Below are 15,496 nucleotides of genomic sequence, written 5' to 3'. Positions count from 1 at the left end.
TAGGTTACAACCTGTTAACACATTGGCAATAAAAAATGTTTATACATGTAAAAACTTACATACGTGGATAGACTACTTGACTTTCACTTCTTATCAATAAACGTTCTTTTACCCATCTGTTGGAAGTTGAGTTGCATCGTGGGTAATGTAGGCCAGCATTTGACAAGGTAGAATAATGTAATGGAATAAAAAAGACAATATCTCTTATTCTGTTGCATTGATTTAGATTTTATTTTTTTAAACTGCTATCGTGAGTCTGACAATGTTTCAGGAGTGGAGCACTAAACCAATGGAGTGCTGATTTAAGTGTTCAGTACCACTACTGTAGCTGTTGGGACAGACTCCAGTTTCTCTGTGGATGCAGTCTGTGATGGATTTGCTTTCAACACCATTAGACTTCAGATAATGAACAGCAGCAGTCGGTTCTTGTCCTTATTACTTGTAGTGATGCTGGCCTGCTGTAGTAGCCTAATGTGTTCCTGAAAATGATGCAATGCCATAATCTGTACAATGTCAAAGGGTTTCTGTTTATAGTCCATAGGGGTAAATGTGTGTGAGGTCACCAGATTTCTAATTTCTAATTGCTCAATTCAATCAGTGAGAACAGTGTAATAAGTTTTGGAAATGGAATCACTTTGCTGCCCGGGAGAGACGTGGAAGAGGCCATATTTAAGCTGTATCACAATAACCAAAAACCAGGGTGCTATCTAGTTTCATGTTCTAATACCGATCTGCAAGCCAGCTGTTGTTAGCTATAATCTATTGAAGTATAATTGATTTTGAATAAATGGGCTAAAGCACGGGGACAGACACTGATCCTGTTCATGAGGATTGGTCTTTCCTGTTCGTTGGAAAGGTGCTGTTGCGGAGGAGTTGTTCCCACTTTGTTTCTCCCTCAGGTGCTGAATGTTGAGCGGGTGAAGGCGCTGGAAACCTGGCTGAAAGCCACCGATACGAATCTGAAACAAGTAAACGGCCAGAGGAAGTATGGAGGACCACCTGAGGGTGAGAGGCTGCTCAGCTCAAAACACACTGCCTTTACACAAGACGACCATGAAATGAACTCCTTGGAGAAACTAAGAGAGACAAACATGTGGAACTAAAGCTGGATTTCAGTATCCATTAGTCTTCTTATGTTCTATCAATTAATTTTTTAGTCTATCAATGACAGAAAATAGTGACAAATTAATATTGAATATTAACATTTTCCCGTAAAAAAAGTTTCAAGGAAATTTAAATAATCCTTCTTGAAAAAATATACAGTCAAAATATCTTAAAAAGTTGGTTTTTGGTTCAGAATTTTGCAAATTGAACCTCTGTTGTGAAAATTCAACCGAAACAACTTTAAAATATGAACATTTTGGTACTGGAACTCATAACTCCAGCCTTATCCTTTAATGGATATCTGAGCAGACAAAGCAGCAAGTAATTGTACATTGTTAGATTTTTCATTTCACCTGATGAGACGTAATAAATGTAGCAAATAATCAGGCAGCATCACCAACTGGCATCTCCTCTCCATTCTGCTGTCAGAGTGGGACGGGCCGTCCCCAGGAGCCCACTGTGAGGTCTTCATCAGCCAGGTCCCTCGGGACACCTACGAGGATCTGCTGATTCCCCTCTTCAGCTCCGTGGGGCCCCTCTGGGAGTTCCGGCTCATGATGAATTTCAGCGGCCAGAACCGCGGCTTCGCCTACGGCAAATACGGCTCGCCGGCCGTAGCTACTGAAGCCATCCGCCTGCTGCACGGTCACATGCTGGAGCCCGGCTTCCGCCTCAGTGTCCGCCGCAGCACGGAGAAGAGACACCTCTGTATCGGAAACCTGCCGGCCACCACCAGGCAACAGGACCTACTGCAGGTACAACAGCTTTGTCATAGAAACATCACATCACAATCACCATTGTTGTTGTGTTTTTTTCTCATTACCTACTGTGTTTAGGTTACTACACAGCTGAAGTGGGGTTGTATGAGGTACTTATTCATAGTAGGTGTATTACCCACTGTAATGGCGGTCGGCATGCCCCTAGGGGGAGCAGCAAAACGTATTTTAGCCACCTGAAAAAATCGACATCAGTGTATGCTATATTTGGAATATTTTCACCACTTTACCTTGCCGTCAGACAGCACTTTCGGACGGGGAACTGAAGCCATTTTTTAGTGTTTTAAAGGGTTTGGATTCACCAAAGTCACACAACAACACAAACCAATTGAGCAGTGGAGCAGCGGTAGACCAGCAACTACCGTGTGAAGACGTAAAATTTCAGGTTTTGTCAATGGAGTCTGGTGGCTTTGAAGGGAGCATAGATGGATATAACGGCTTCAGTTCTCCGTCGGAAAGGGCTGTCTGACGGCAAGATAAAATTATGAAAATATTATAAATTAGGGTTCGATATGTACCTTAGTTTTGGGGTCATGGTTCGGTGTGTTTTCGGTACAGCAGGGAAAACAATAATGATGAATACATTTTCTTTGTCATTTATTTTATAAATGTAATCATTTAAGAGTGTCTCATCGGCCATAAATCTTACTGTAACAGTTAAGGCACTCAAATGCATATTGTCAATAAGAAAAAAATGAATATTAAAGATGTCTGGAATGTGAATATAATGCTCCATCGTAACCGAGTCTGGTCACATCTTTTTAGCTGCATTGTTCAGCCCTGCCTGTCCTGCTTTTGTTACATACACGTCTAGACTATAGCCTTACCACTCCACTGGCCTCTTGTGTGTTGAGCTGGTAACATTTAACCCACAAAGGTCTACAGCTTATGGGAAGTGGTGAAATATGAATATATATTTTAGATTACTTAGGTTACTGCTGTGTGAATAAATGTTATATTTGTGTTTGTAACTAATGTTTTGCTCCCAGGTGCTGCGTGTACTGGCAGAGGGGGTGGAGAGAACGTCTGTGAAGGCTGGGCCTGGTATAGAGGGGGTGTCTGCTATAGTCACCTTCTCATCTCACCATGCTGCTTCTATGGCCAAGAAGGTGCTGGTGGAAGGTAGGTGAGCTCCTGTTGATGGAGATTGGACTGATGGGATCAGAGTGTTGCTTTAAATATGGTCCCATTTATGTTGTCAACCTTTGATATGATGCAAAATTATTATTAGTATCTTTTAAATAAGGATTTTCTCACAATGATCAAAGAAACACTTGATGCAATTTGTTTGTGTCAGTTTTTCTGCTGCTGTCTTTTATGAATGTATCTTTTTCCGGCTCTGGCACAGAAAAAGGACACATTGCCTTTCTTACTCCTGCCTTCAAACCTCTGATTGGTTGGTTGTTTGCAGCCAGGGAAACATAACGGACTATGTTTACAATCAGCTCTGTGCATTGAACACAAACCAACTAGCCGACAGTTTGCAGGCCCAAAAGAAAAGCCCACGTTTCTGGTCACAAGGAGAACACACCTACTCTTTAAACATTATGAAAGTCGTATATCAACAGATTTTTGGATATGTGCAAATATCGCAATGCCGAACTTTTCAAGAATGTGGTTGAAGGAATGAAAGAGGGAGTACACCACCGGTTCCGATTATCGAAGTATGCATGGCTGCATGTAAACAGAAATATTAGTGGAATATTCATTCTCATTAGCCACGTTAACGGCTTAGTAGGAATATTGTCTTTTTCGGAATAAGGGCAGAATAAACAGAATATTTTGTATATTTTTTCCCTAGTAAAGCAGTTTGGAGTCTGAATGCTCATGCACTACGCTGCCTGGTTGTTCTAGCTCTGGCTGAACGTGTAGTAGTCAGGACTGATCTGTGGTTTAATGTGTTCAGATTAAACCCAGGAGCAGAGATGTTCACTAACACCAACATGTTCCAAACAGACACAAACTCATCATGGCTGCACTTTGGTTTTATAGTTCTCATTAAACTATTTGACACATACAGATGGGCCGATTCCTTACTTGTAATTGGGCGTTAAATGCCTGTTTCTGCTAAAATGAAATGTTCAGGTGTGATTTTTTTTTTTCCCCTTTTGTGCTATTGTAATGTTCATACTAAGCATCAATAGACTAGAAAAACAAGACCTAAAACCAGCTCTGGTCCAATCCGACATTCACAGCCACTTGACACCGTTATTGGTCAGCTGTGTGTCCAGGAGAGACCGTTAGACCTGTATTTAGACAATATCACCTTACTGTGACGACTGGCTTTTCATCCCGCCTTAGAGTTTGGCCGATTGTAACCGCTATTACCACTTATGATTGGACAACAGGTGGTACGAATCAGTTCTTCTGTAGCATAACCCGACCCTTATCTGTATCTTGATAATGACCTCTTGGAGGGGCCTTCTCTGGGTAATTATCTCTGTCTAGGTCTGGTTAACGAGAAAACGTTATTACGTTTGAAATTAGATAATTCACATGGATTCTTAAGATAAAAGGGACTTTTTTTTTTTTTAAAGTGATGTTATTCTCTGCTTCTGTAGAAAATAGCTGTGGTCCTTACTACTGTAATTCCTCTTCTTTTGTCTCCAGCATTCAGGAGGCAGTTTGCGTTGAACATCTCAATCAAATGGCAGTCCGCAGTGAAGCCGAGCCAGGACGAGCCAGCACCTCCACACAGACCTTTAAAGAGCCACCTGCCATCACCCCTGAAGCCGCCGCGCCACATCATGAGCTCTCCACAGCCCTCGGCCGTGCCTCCTCGCGCGGCCCGCCCTCCGTCCGTCCACGTGGGTTTCAGCAGAGCAGTTGGAGGACCGACTGCCCCCCAGCATCCACCCCCTCTCAGCTCCTCCTACTCCTCTTCCTTCCAGGGCCATCCTGCGTCTACAGCATCCTCATCATCCCCCGTGATGCTCCTGCACAAGTTAAGTGAGGCGACTGGTGTCGGCCAGCCGCTCTATGAGATTTGCTGCAGCCACGCTGGGCCCGATGGATTCCTCTACTTTGCCTATAAGGTGTGTATCCCCGGGATAACCGCGGTCTTCAACGGGCTGGTCATGATCTTGCCGGGACCCACTGCCACCACCACGCTGGAGGAAGCTCAGCGGGCCGTGGCCCAGCAGGTCCTGCAGAAGGTGTACAATAATCAGCTGGCCCACTGACAAGCCCATCAGATAGTATACAGCACACCTACCTCTGCAGCAATGGTTGTTTTGTCAATGATGTTATATAAAAACCAAAAAAGATGTTTATCTTATATGTAATTTGTTGATTTATGCATGCTTTTAGAGTAGTAGTAGGCTTGTTTGTCTTGTTTAAACTTCTGTGGTTTGTTTTATGCATGTTTTTTTATTGTGTGTTACTGTTTGTTTTGTTCCTCATTTCATAAAATGAGATTTGAAAAGAAAATGTGATGGTGGTGTTACTTTATAGAAACGTATGCAATGAAGGATTAATGGATTCATTTTGTAATTGCAAGACAAAACACTAACGGAACAACACGAGGAAGATAAGAACAGTGAATACAGGCCAGTTCACAGTCTGGGAATAAGAGAACAAGGCTGTTAGTGTGTTGATTTGAGTCTATAGGGGGGATGGATGGAAAACAGTGTGTGTGGGGGGGGGGGGGAGAATAGGAAAGTACGGAGCCCCCCTAGACTCTTAGGAGGAAATTTTATTAACTAACTTGAGGGAACGACTTACTAACTCGAGGGAACAAGTTAATACAATTTTTGCCTGTGGGTCTATGGGGGCTCCGTAGAAAAGGAAATAAAATATATTTATATATTTAAAGCATCAGTAGGCAGAACGTTTTTGGCATCATTGGGCAAAAATTCCAAAATAACCTTTCAGCATATTGTAATTCAAGTGTTCTGAGAGATAACTAGACTTCTACACCTCCTCATGGCTGTTTTCAGGCTTTAAAAAATCTAGCCCGTGACGGGAGACTTTGACCAATCACATTCCAATTTTACAGCTTAACACTTTTTTTTAAATCAGATTTGCTCCAATCACGCCTACTTTAGGTAACAAATCAGTCAACACAGCAGCTGTTTTTTTTTTAGTATTGAGCAGAATGATGAATGTGTTTATTTCAGACACTTGACAGTATAGCCACGTTTGGTACAGGTAGAAATTGAGCCTTATGTTATGAGTTGGAAGTTCAGTTGAAGTGCTGCAAATCATGGTTCAGGTAGGATGTTAATGTCTCTAACAGAGTCTGTCATCCTGAAAGAACGCTGCTCTAACAGATTTAGTTAATGAAACTGATCTCAAGCAACTTTTATGGAGAATAAGAAACTTTGACTTCTTGGACTTGAATAGTTAATATCAATAATGGCACAATAATATATAATGTTGACACTGAAAGCAAGTACACGTCTTTCAGATATAATCCAAAACACATTGCATTTCATGCTAACTGTAACATCTTTCTGGATCGTGTTCCCTAATGGCAGTGCTCCATTTTAAGAAGCACATCACTTTAAACACACTTCCAGTTAGCGTTGTTGCTTTTGGCTACATGCTCTGTTGCAGCGTTCGAGAGTGCAACGCGAGCACCACAAGAGATTCTGTACAAGACTCTGCAGAGTGTCTGTGTGAAGCGATCGGGTGATGAGGTTGGACTGTAGCTGAACAGATGGAGCGGGGCTAGGCCTCGGAGGTCCTCCTCCTGATCTCAGCTATAAGATCTGCTCTGGAAAATTCAACCTGAGGACAGAAAAACAAATACAGGGAGGTTAGTCCTGACTACTTCACTCAGAGCAGCTGTCAATCATGACCCCCTTTTTATGGCATCAAATAACTAATTAAAAATAAACTTAGCAGAATAATGAACTCTTGAGCGTGATAAGAAATACCTACTTTAATGAAAATATTAGTACCTTGTACTTTGACTTTAGGTGTACTTTGACTTTTTGGTTTGGCCCATGTCCCATCCGCTTACATGAATTTATGACCTATACTGCAGCCAGCCACCAGGGGGCGATCAAGATGTTTTGGCTTCACTTTGGAGAGCTGTTATGTATGTGTGTGTGTGTGTGTGTGTATTCTGTACTAATCGTACCTCCTCTCGGGTGGCCACGACACGGAGTTTGACCACTCCATCTTTGAGCTCCTGTTCTCCCAGTATGGCCACCAGGGGGATCCCCGACTCCTCGCAGTGCTGCAGCTGACTCAGCAGTTTGGGGTTCTTCTTGTACATCACCTCTGCCTGGATACATGCACAAACGCACACAGCATTCAGTTGGAGGTACTTTTTCAGAATTTTACTATTATTATTAGAAGTCTTTAAAAAAAAAAAAAAAAAGCCCATCAAAAAGGATCTCTCAAAGTTATTCTATCTCTCCCAAGCCATCCACTGCAAAAGAAATCCCTACACTGAAAAAAATATCCCCTGCCTGTACCAGAGAAGATGATGGTGACACAAAAAAACAACTTGCTACTCGTTTAAGAAGGCCTTGTGCACCGATGGTTAAATTACTGACTGAACAGTCATCTGGAGCCCAGCTCCTCTCAGCTGAAGGTTAATAACCGTTAGCCATAATGAAAATATACAATTTGAATGGATGACAGTGGACAGAGGAAAATAATACCCAGTCAGCAGCTTTGCTGTAAAAATTGTATTCTCATTGGGACTGGCATAAAATTATTGTATTAGTTAACCCTTTGTATCCCTTTATAAGTTGCTCTGATGTCCCTAGAGGAAAAAAATGTCCACGTCAAAAAACTGCCATAAAATTATATATTAAAATTATTTTCTACTTTCACCGAGTTAGATCTTTTAACCAACTTCAGTCCTGTTACTAACAAATATTCGTTCATTTTCAGAATTTTAACACTTCAAATGCCAGTTTGTTAACATAATGCCACTGTACAATAAATAATTCAATGCTTTTTTCATAAAAACACAAACATTAAGTCATCTTCTGTATACTAAATGCTGCAGTTGTTGCCGATGTTCTCTGTGTCGCAGCTGCAAAACCTGTTGTTCTTCCTGCATCCAGTGATGTAATTTGACATAGTTTGAGGAAAGGAAGAACTACAGAGTGCTATTTCAGCTTTGGCAGCTGCAGGGTGCTGTGCCGCTCAAAAACGTCGTTGTTCTTCTCTTTGCTTGTATTTCAAACTAGCTACGTTTCCAAATAGTGAAATCCCAAAATATTGAGTGCAGAGGACGTTATGGACGAGGATTTTTACAGTGTTTGGGCTGAATATTCAGCCGGAGAGAGGTCACTCAAGGCCCCACCACACACCTTAATGCCAGCATTCCAGAGCTCAGTGGTGAGTTTGAGTCTCTCCTCCAGCAGGTTCTTCTGAGCGGACGCCACCATGATCTGAACCTCTGTGGTACGAACCTTCTCTGCCGAGGCCTGAACAACACAACACACACTTATTATCAATACAATACATAACGAATCGGCACCCAAGTATCGTGATAGTATCGAATCGGGAGACGGGTGTATCGTCCCAGCCTTACATAACAGCAGACGCATTTACCTCAGCCTTCTGCTCCATGATGGAGAAGATCCTCTCGATGCCGATGCTGACGCCCACACACGGCACTTTCCTGCCCTTGGGGTCAAACATGCCCACCAGGCCGTCGTATCGACCGCCGCCAGCCACGCTGCCCACACTCACGCTCTCCTCTGCAGGTGCACCATTTTGGGCTTCATTGGACACCGGGGCCACACCCGCCTGAGTCAGCACCGCCTCATAAATGATTCCTGTGTAATAGTCCAGACCCCGGGCCAGACTGAGATCAAACACCACCTGGACATGATGGAAGTAAGAAAAGAAAAGTGAAGACGGACGCATGTGTGTGCCCATGTAAATGAGATTGCTATATCTCTGCACTAAAAAAAGTGCATAAAAATATTATCATTATTGTTAAAAAAAAATAGCATGGGATGCGTGAATAACAGCATGTCTCACCTTGTCTGTGACCTGGAAGAGCTGCAGGTAGCTGAAGAGCAGCTTTATGTCAGACAGGCCAGCACAGGCCAGCTTACTCTGAGACATTTTCTGGTCCTGAAGGAGGCGCTCTGCTAAGTCCATCCCACCTGCAACAGAAACAGTTGCCTATTTACACATCCAGTAGACACAGAGCTAGATTAGCATTCATTTGGAGTCCACCTGATTAATTTAAGTCCAATATTCCAATATTCTCTTTTAGCTCCGTTTCATTCTCCGCCAACTGAGCGGGTAGTGTACCTTATCAAGAGCCTTGTGTGATGAGATCAGCTGCCACTGCTGCTGGAAACCAAGTTGTGAGCCATACAACTAAACTAATGAGCAAAAAGAGGCTACAAAGCTCTGTGGAGCTGCAGAGTCTGTGGTTCCTAATTCATCTGCTTATTATTTTCTCTATTCATTGACTTGTATAGAATTTTAAATATCAGAAAATAGTGAACAATTTCCAAAAGCCAAAGTTGACTCATTCAAACTGCTTGTTTTGAGCATTCAAAACCAAACACGTACAAAAACACCAAATAATCCCATGTGAGAAGCCGTCCGTGCTGCTGACGGGACAGCCTGTTCTGACGACAGTTAACAGAGGTTGGATTTTGATTGGAACGGATGAATGCTTTACTAGCAACCAACATGCCACTGATGTCTCACATCTTGGTGTGAATTTGGGAAAAGACTCACCCTGCATACTGACGTACTCCCCGATCTGGTCGGCAGCCTCCTCTGACAAACCCTTCTCATTCACCATCTCCTTCTTCACGTCCTCCCAGGGCAGCTGGGTTTGAACAGCAGAAAGTGGCATGAGGAGATGGGTTAAAGCCAGATATTGATGAATGATAGAGAGATGGTTGAAAGAACAGAGGTTTTACATCAGACTAACCATGACCACGGTCTGTCCGTCTAGACTCAAAGTGTGCCTTCATAACAATAGTTGCCTTTGTAGAGCATCGTCTACACATCTAATTAAACCTTCTGGAAATGAACAGGCGTTCCAAATGAGTATCGGGGTTTGCAGAATTGAGAAGCTCAGTATGTGCATGTACCTTGTCCAGTTTATCCACCGTTGAACAGATTGTGCGGAACTTGTCATCTGGAACACCACACACGGCGAACATCCCATCGAGGATGCGTCTGTCGTTGACCTGAACATGGAGGACGTGGTTACAGGGATGACACCTACTGTATAAGTTTCATCTGTAAACATCAATGAACGGACGTTACCAACCTTGATACGGAAGTCTCCGAGGTCCAGCCCACTGAGGATTTCATAGACGATCTTCAGACACTCGGCATCTGGAATCATGGCGTCATACTGCCCTGCTATGTCAAAATCCTGAAACACACACACATATTCATTAATTCAAGTGGCGCAGACAATATTTTAAGTGAATTAAACCAAGTCGGTTTCCAAGAGATCTAACAAATCCACCGGTAACTCGATCTGTGGTTCCCTGGCAGGAGTGAAACATTCATTTGATGATGACTCACGCATTGGTAAAACTCTCGGTAGCGTCCGCGGGTCATGGCTGGGTTGTCACGGCGGTAGACCTTAGCGATGTGGTACCGCTTGATGTTGGTTATCTTGTTCATCGCCAGGTAGCGGGCAAAGGGCACCTGAAAGAGGGCAAGTCAAGGACAACACACTGCTCTCGTCAAAGTTTGGGGGTTAGAACCCATTTTCATTCAAATATCTTGAGGTCAGAGGTCAAGGGACCTATTCACTATAGCTTTAAAACTGAGCTACAAAAAAATCGCAAGATGCATTAATGCGTTAAAGAAATTAGTGGCGTTAAAACAAATTTGTGTTAACACGTTATTATCGCGTTTTGGCAGCCCTAATAAAAACCAAACGATAAATGTGATGACGGACGAATAGACAAATGAATAATTACTGCTTTAATACAAAGACTTATTCAGCGACCCGCATGCAGAATTGCACACTGCAGCCCCGCTCCTGATTAGTTAAAGGTTCCTCCACCGCCCTGTTCAGAAGTTGATGTAGCTATTTGACCTGTTGCACTACTGTTTGACTCCACCGTGTTTGAAGGATACAGTGAGGTCATATCTGAGGGACAGCAGCTCTCCTCCTTGGTCTTTGAGGTCGTAGATGAGCTTGGAATCTTCCCCGTACTTCCCCGTCAGCGTTTCCTACACACCACGGGGAGATCACGAGATAACATGTTTCAATGTGAGATGTTTATGTTTTCCTCTCAGTACTGTACATGCACACATTCAGCTGAGTGGCAAGCACGTTAAATTGTGTTGTGAAAATCTACCTTCAGTTCAAAAACAGGCGTGTCGATGGTTTCTGCTCCGTGGCGTTTGAAGCAGCTGATGATTGTGTTGAAGACTCTCTCTCTGATGGCCATCTGCTTTGGGTTGTAGTCCCTCGTTCCCTGACAGAAAAACACATTCGCTGGGTTTCAATCTGACCGTAATATGTGAATTAGATGTGCATCCATCAGTTGTAGTGAATAAACTGGCTAAGAGAATGTCAAAAATTACTTTGAAGAATGTATTGTTCTGCAAAGATCATATTTGAACACCAGGTGGGAATATGGTCTTAGTAACACAGATACTTTTTATTCTCCATCCGAGCAGTGCTCTGTGTGTACAGTACATGCATGCGTGTGTTTGAATAAAGCAGAATTGTGGTCTTACCTTTGCCGTCTTGAGGACAAACTGATGTTTGCCATCATCTCCTCCTATCTGAGCCTTCAGCTGCAGCAGTTTAGCTACTTCTTCATCAATCTGCAACACACACACACACACACACACACACACACAAACAAGAAGATAAGAAGTGGTCAACACCAGCGAGAATCTTGAAAAACTTCAGGCAACTTTTTATTGCAGGAAAAACACACGCACACAGCTCCAGAGGCCTACCTGAGCCACAGTGATCCCAGGGACAGAATGCAGAGATCGAACACGTGTTGCAGTCCGAAAGCCCAAAAGACCAGAGCAAGCACGAACACAAATCATGCCCAGCATGTTTATCCAACAGCACGGACAAAAAAAATAATTAGTCCAGATATTGGACAGGCAAAAAAGTTCAGGAGTGCATCATGGGCACAGCAATGTCCAGTGGTATTGTACAGGGCCAGCCACAGCAGCCAATCACAATGGTCGGTAGAAATAGAACCAGGAAGTGAGTTGAGCAATGATGTCCAGGAGGGTTGTATTCATCAGACAGTGAGGTAGAAGATGGTGGTGATGATGAAGGGCGAAGCCGACCGAGGTCATCCAGGGTCCGGCGAGAAGAACAGGAGAAAAGTGGTAAGCAACCCTAGCACTAGGGGAGGGCAGGGCATGACGAATCATCATCATCATCATCATCACAGCGTGGAGGATAGAACATGAGACCAAGTCAATCAAAGAAGCCAGCCCAATGCAGCCCACACACACACACACACATACATACAGGCCCTGCTCTGACCCTAGTATCAAACCGATGTGTCTACTGCATTTTGTGTTTCTAGTGTGTTTAGCATTTTAAAACTCCTCACATTTTAAACCATGGTTAAGTGTATAATTTTTCTGAAAACAATTTGAGAATTGTCAAGTACCAAAAGTTGGCACTGAATGCCTGATCACATTGGTAGTCCTGTTTACTGAATTTTTGACTGGTTTCTACTATTATTTTCTTTTGACTGTTTACTACCGAGTTTATAAAACATTTAAAATTTGAAAAGTGTCTTCCTTTGTCTTTTGTTAAATATAAAAAAGGTGTGGGGGAAGAGGACTTTAATATTTCTCAATGTAAGATATCTAAAAAGTGTCTTTATGGTAACTCAGGTATCATACTCGCAATAGGATCGACAGATTTTATACGACACCCTGCCCTACAAGTATCTGCTATAAAGGGCAACACACCGGGGACATGTGACCCATGTCAAAACACCTGCACATGTAGACATTTTATTACATTTGCTCCCCAGATTGGCACATTGACTACTTTTGACCACTTCGTTTATCTGTATGTGCGTCCGGTTTCTGGTGCAAGGGCGTAAAATGACATCACAATCTGTGATGTGGCTCGCACGTGTTAAACTTAAAAGGTCTAACATAGACATAGATAAAAGAGAATGTGCAGTTACTGTTGTATTTTTTTAAGGCATTCTTCTAAGAGTAACTAAACTGTAAGATGACTGACAGTGTAACTTTGAATGAGTTGCTTCACTTTCAGGGTCCTGCTGGTATTGTGCGTGCTGGCTCACTGTCACACTGTTGTGGCTCACAGGGACACTTTATGTTATTGGTAACACCTTTGCTTCGCCTACTATGACAAGTCTAAATGTCTACTGTGCAAAGAAACACTCTTTGTTTAGCTTTATCATGTCCAGAGATTAGACCATGTGTGGGCATTAACATGCAGTCACTGGTGGTGATGTCGTGGTGGTAAAAGACAGGTCAAAGTGAAACTCAGTCCCTGACATAACAGAAGAGAATTCAGGAGGAAAAATCTGAAAAGAGACTATATGAGGCTGCTATCTGTGGACTATTCAGCGTTCACTGACAAACAGGTGGTACTCTAGCTTTCAACACAACCGCCACTGCTCCCAGTAGACAATTTACACTTACACACCAAAAACTGACAATAACCTAATATTTTCAGGTGGAATTTCATTTCATTCTCACTCTGAATTATCATTTTCCACTTGTGCAATTTTGTTAATAGTCTGTTTATTGTCAATACTGTATATACTGCTCCTATTTTTATACTTCCTTCTATTTAAATGGTTCATATTTTGTTTCACTTTCACTTTTGTATAGCTCTTTTTTTACTGTGTTAGCTGATGCATCTTGTTTTTTGCACTATCCCCTTTGCTGCTGTACACTGCAAATGTCCCCACTGCAGGACTAATAAAAGGAATATCTTATCTGATCTTATCTTATTTCAATCATTAAGGTTTTAAACATTTGTTAAGAAACGTTTATCTCACACAAGACTTCTAAATCCCTCCATCTGCTGCAACATCCTCTCTGGTGCATAGCAGAAGAAGATGTTAAACAGCAGTAGAGGAACCAGCAGTTCATAATAGCCGAGATCAAGACCGGTAGAGTTGGTTGTTAGTAATAATCTGTGTGCTGGCTCATATCAAAGTCAGCATCACACTGTCACTATGTGTGGCATTCTGATCTGAGTTAATAAGGTAAGGTATTGCATCAGCAGCTAACCTATCCTTACATGTTTGATACACACGCTTAAAGTTAATGTCTGAACGCATTGTGACACAGTCGTCTAAAAACGTCCCTTTGCAAATAAATAATGACAATAATCTGTCTTTTTTTGAGTGGGTGTTAGCAATAGCTAGCTAACGTTAAATTAGACAGAACCAAGGCCTATTGAAGGAGGTTGGGACATGGACGGACTTGGGTATGGGCTATGACGCATGCGCAGTGTAACTGAAGCTGCGGTCCTGCGTTGTGATTGGCTCAATTTCGGCGAGTGCAGGACAGATTCTACTGCGCATGTGTGATACCCCTGTAGATATGACGCGTGTCCCAGCCTCCTTCTATAGGCCTTGGTGGCTCCCAGTGCGTAGAGCTAGCGAGCTGTGCTTTTATACCTGGGCTACTCTTTAATAGTGCTCACATTTAGAGCAATTTAATGTTGACTCGCTTACCACTGAGCTCACATGCACCGTACAATACAACTATTGACCTGTTCTAAATGACTGGTGTCTTACAGTTAATTCGGCATACAACGTTAGCTAAATGACAGAGGAAGAAGTTCATATTGTATAAAGTGACTCATTAGATCAGACAGCAGGAGTGGCCTACTAAAGTCAACAATGATTTAACAGAAACCTAAACGGGGTTTGGTCTGGGGTATTTCCATGTAGCTATAACCAGGATGAATTACTCCGTTTATCAGGGCTAGCTAACAGCCCTGTTGTGTTAACCTGCATGCTACAGATGGACATGCTGCTGCTGCTCACCGCATGTGGAGAACTCGCCTTCACATCACCATTAAATGAAGATAACTCTGCTGACTCTCTGAGTACTGACCTGATCTTTGCTCGCCTTCTCGGACTTTAACTTCCGGACGACTTCACCTTGGAGTTTAATCGCTTCTTGTATCTGTGCCTTGTCTTCCATGGCTTCTCATTCATGTATTGTCGCCGCTACTACTCAACAAACACCGGCAGCTCTGGAGCTGTCAAGAACACTGGTGCTGTGACGCTCTTTTACTGTGGTAGCGTAAAGCGGATACGGAAACACGTAAAACCCGGCCCAATTCCAATCTGGTCCGATCTGGTCCCTGTAAAGAGAACGGTTCCTACCTTTCCTACCATGGTCCCTACCATAGACATCCCTACACCCTGCTCCCACTCTGTGACAGAGTGAACTCCGTTTGTATATATATATGATCTATCATTAATTGTATAAAAATGCAAGAACAGTATAAATAAGAATGTTATTTTAAATGTACTGTTTAACTAATGCAGTGTTAATTCCAGAGTAAACCAGATTATTGTACAGTTGAATTATTGCATAAAATGATTGTACTGCTAAATCAGTATTGCCAGGTTGAAGATATAGCCTTAATAAATTACAGGGTTATAGCTGCTGATAGGGGTAAAACACATAATACATATATATAACTATAAAAAACTTTA

General features: G+C 42.6%; 2 protein-coding genes and 1 long non-coding RNA gene across 5 annotated transcripts in view; 2 read left to right on the top strand and 1 right to left on the bottom strand.

Annotated features, from left to right (window-relative positions):
* The window catches only part of dnd1 (DND microRNA-mediated repression inhibitor 1), a 10,889-nt gene extending 5,579 nt beyond the window's left edge, over nucleotides 1-5,310 (top strand). Inside the window, exons 2-5 of one of the 2 annotated variants that reach the window (XM_074647829.1) lie at nucleotides 900-1,005; nucleotides 1,534-1,859; nucleotides 2,870-3,002; nucleotides 4,491-5,310. In XM_074647829.1, coding sequence (XP_074503930.1) covers nucleotides 900-1,005; nucleotides 1,534-1,859; nucleotides 2,870-3,002; nucleotides 4,491-5,062 — 1,137 coding nt within the window. In that variant the 3' untranslated portion in view covers nucleotides 5,063-5,310. Of the gene's footprint in view, nucleotides 1-899; nucleotides 1,006-1,533; nucleotides 1,860-2,869; nucleotides 3,007-4,490 lie in introns of both variants that reach the window. The other variant, XM_074647830.1, reaches the window with a different exon arrangement.
* LOC141774982 (uncharacterized) overlaps nucleotides 1-15,496 on the top strand; it is a 1,018,885-nt gene that overhangs the window by 153,591 nt on the left and 849,798 nt on the right. The gene's annotated exons all lie outside the window — the stretch shown is intronic.
* On the bottom strand, nucleotides 6,256-15,156 carry hars (histidyl-tRNA synthetase). 2 transcript variants are annotated; one of them, XM_074647827.1, is made up of 14 exons: nucleotides 14,886-15,156; nucleotides 11,760-12,165; nucleotides 11,532-11,621; nucleotides 11,147-11,266; nucleotides 10,923-11,018; nucleotides 10,359-10,484; nucleotides 10,096-10,203; nucleotides 9,914-10,012; nucleotides 9,552-9,645; nucleotides 8,835-8,962; nucleotides 8,400-8,672; nucleotides 8,156-8,272; nucleotides 6,967-7,113; nucleotides 6,256-6,611 (listed from the first exon to the last, which is right to left on the bottom strand). In XM_074647827.1, the coding sequence occupies exons 2-14, from the start codon at nucleotides 11,862-11,864 to the stop codon at nucleotides 6,552-6,554; spliced, it is 1,563 nt and encodes a 520-aa protein (XP_074503928.1). In that variant the 5' UTR covers nucleotides 11,865-12,165; nucleotides 14,886-15,156; the 3' UTR covers nucleotides 6,256-6,551. The 2 variants fall into 2 exon arrangements, with proteins under 2 accessions (XP_074503928.1, XP_074503929.1); XM_074647828.1 differs by lacking the exon at nucleotides 11,760-12,165 and having other exon boundaries at nucleotides 14,886-15,074.

The sequence above is a fragment of the Sebastes fasciatus genome, chromosome 10 (assembly GCF_043250625.1).
Source record: "Sebastes fasciatus isolate fSebFas1 chromosome 10, fSebFas1.pri, whole genome shotgun sequence".
Taxonomy (NCBI): Eukaryota; Metazoa; Chordata; class Actinopteri; order Perciformes; family Sebastidae; genus Sebastes; species Sebastes fasciatus.
This window is presented reverse-complemented; position numbering and strand designations above follow the sequence as displayed.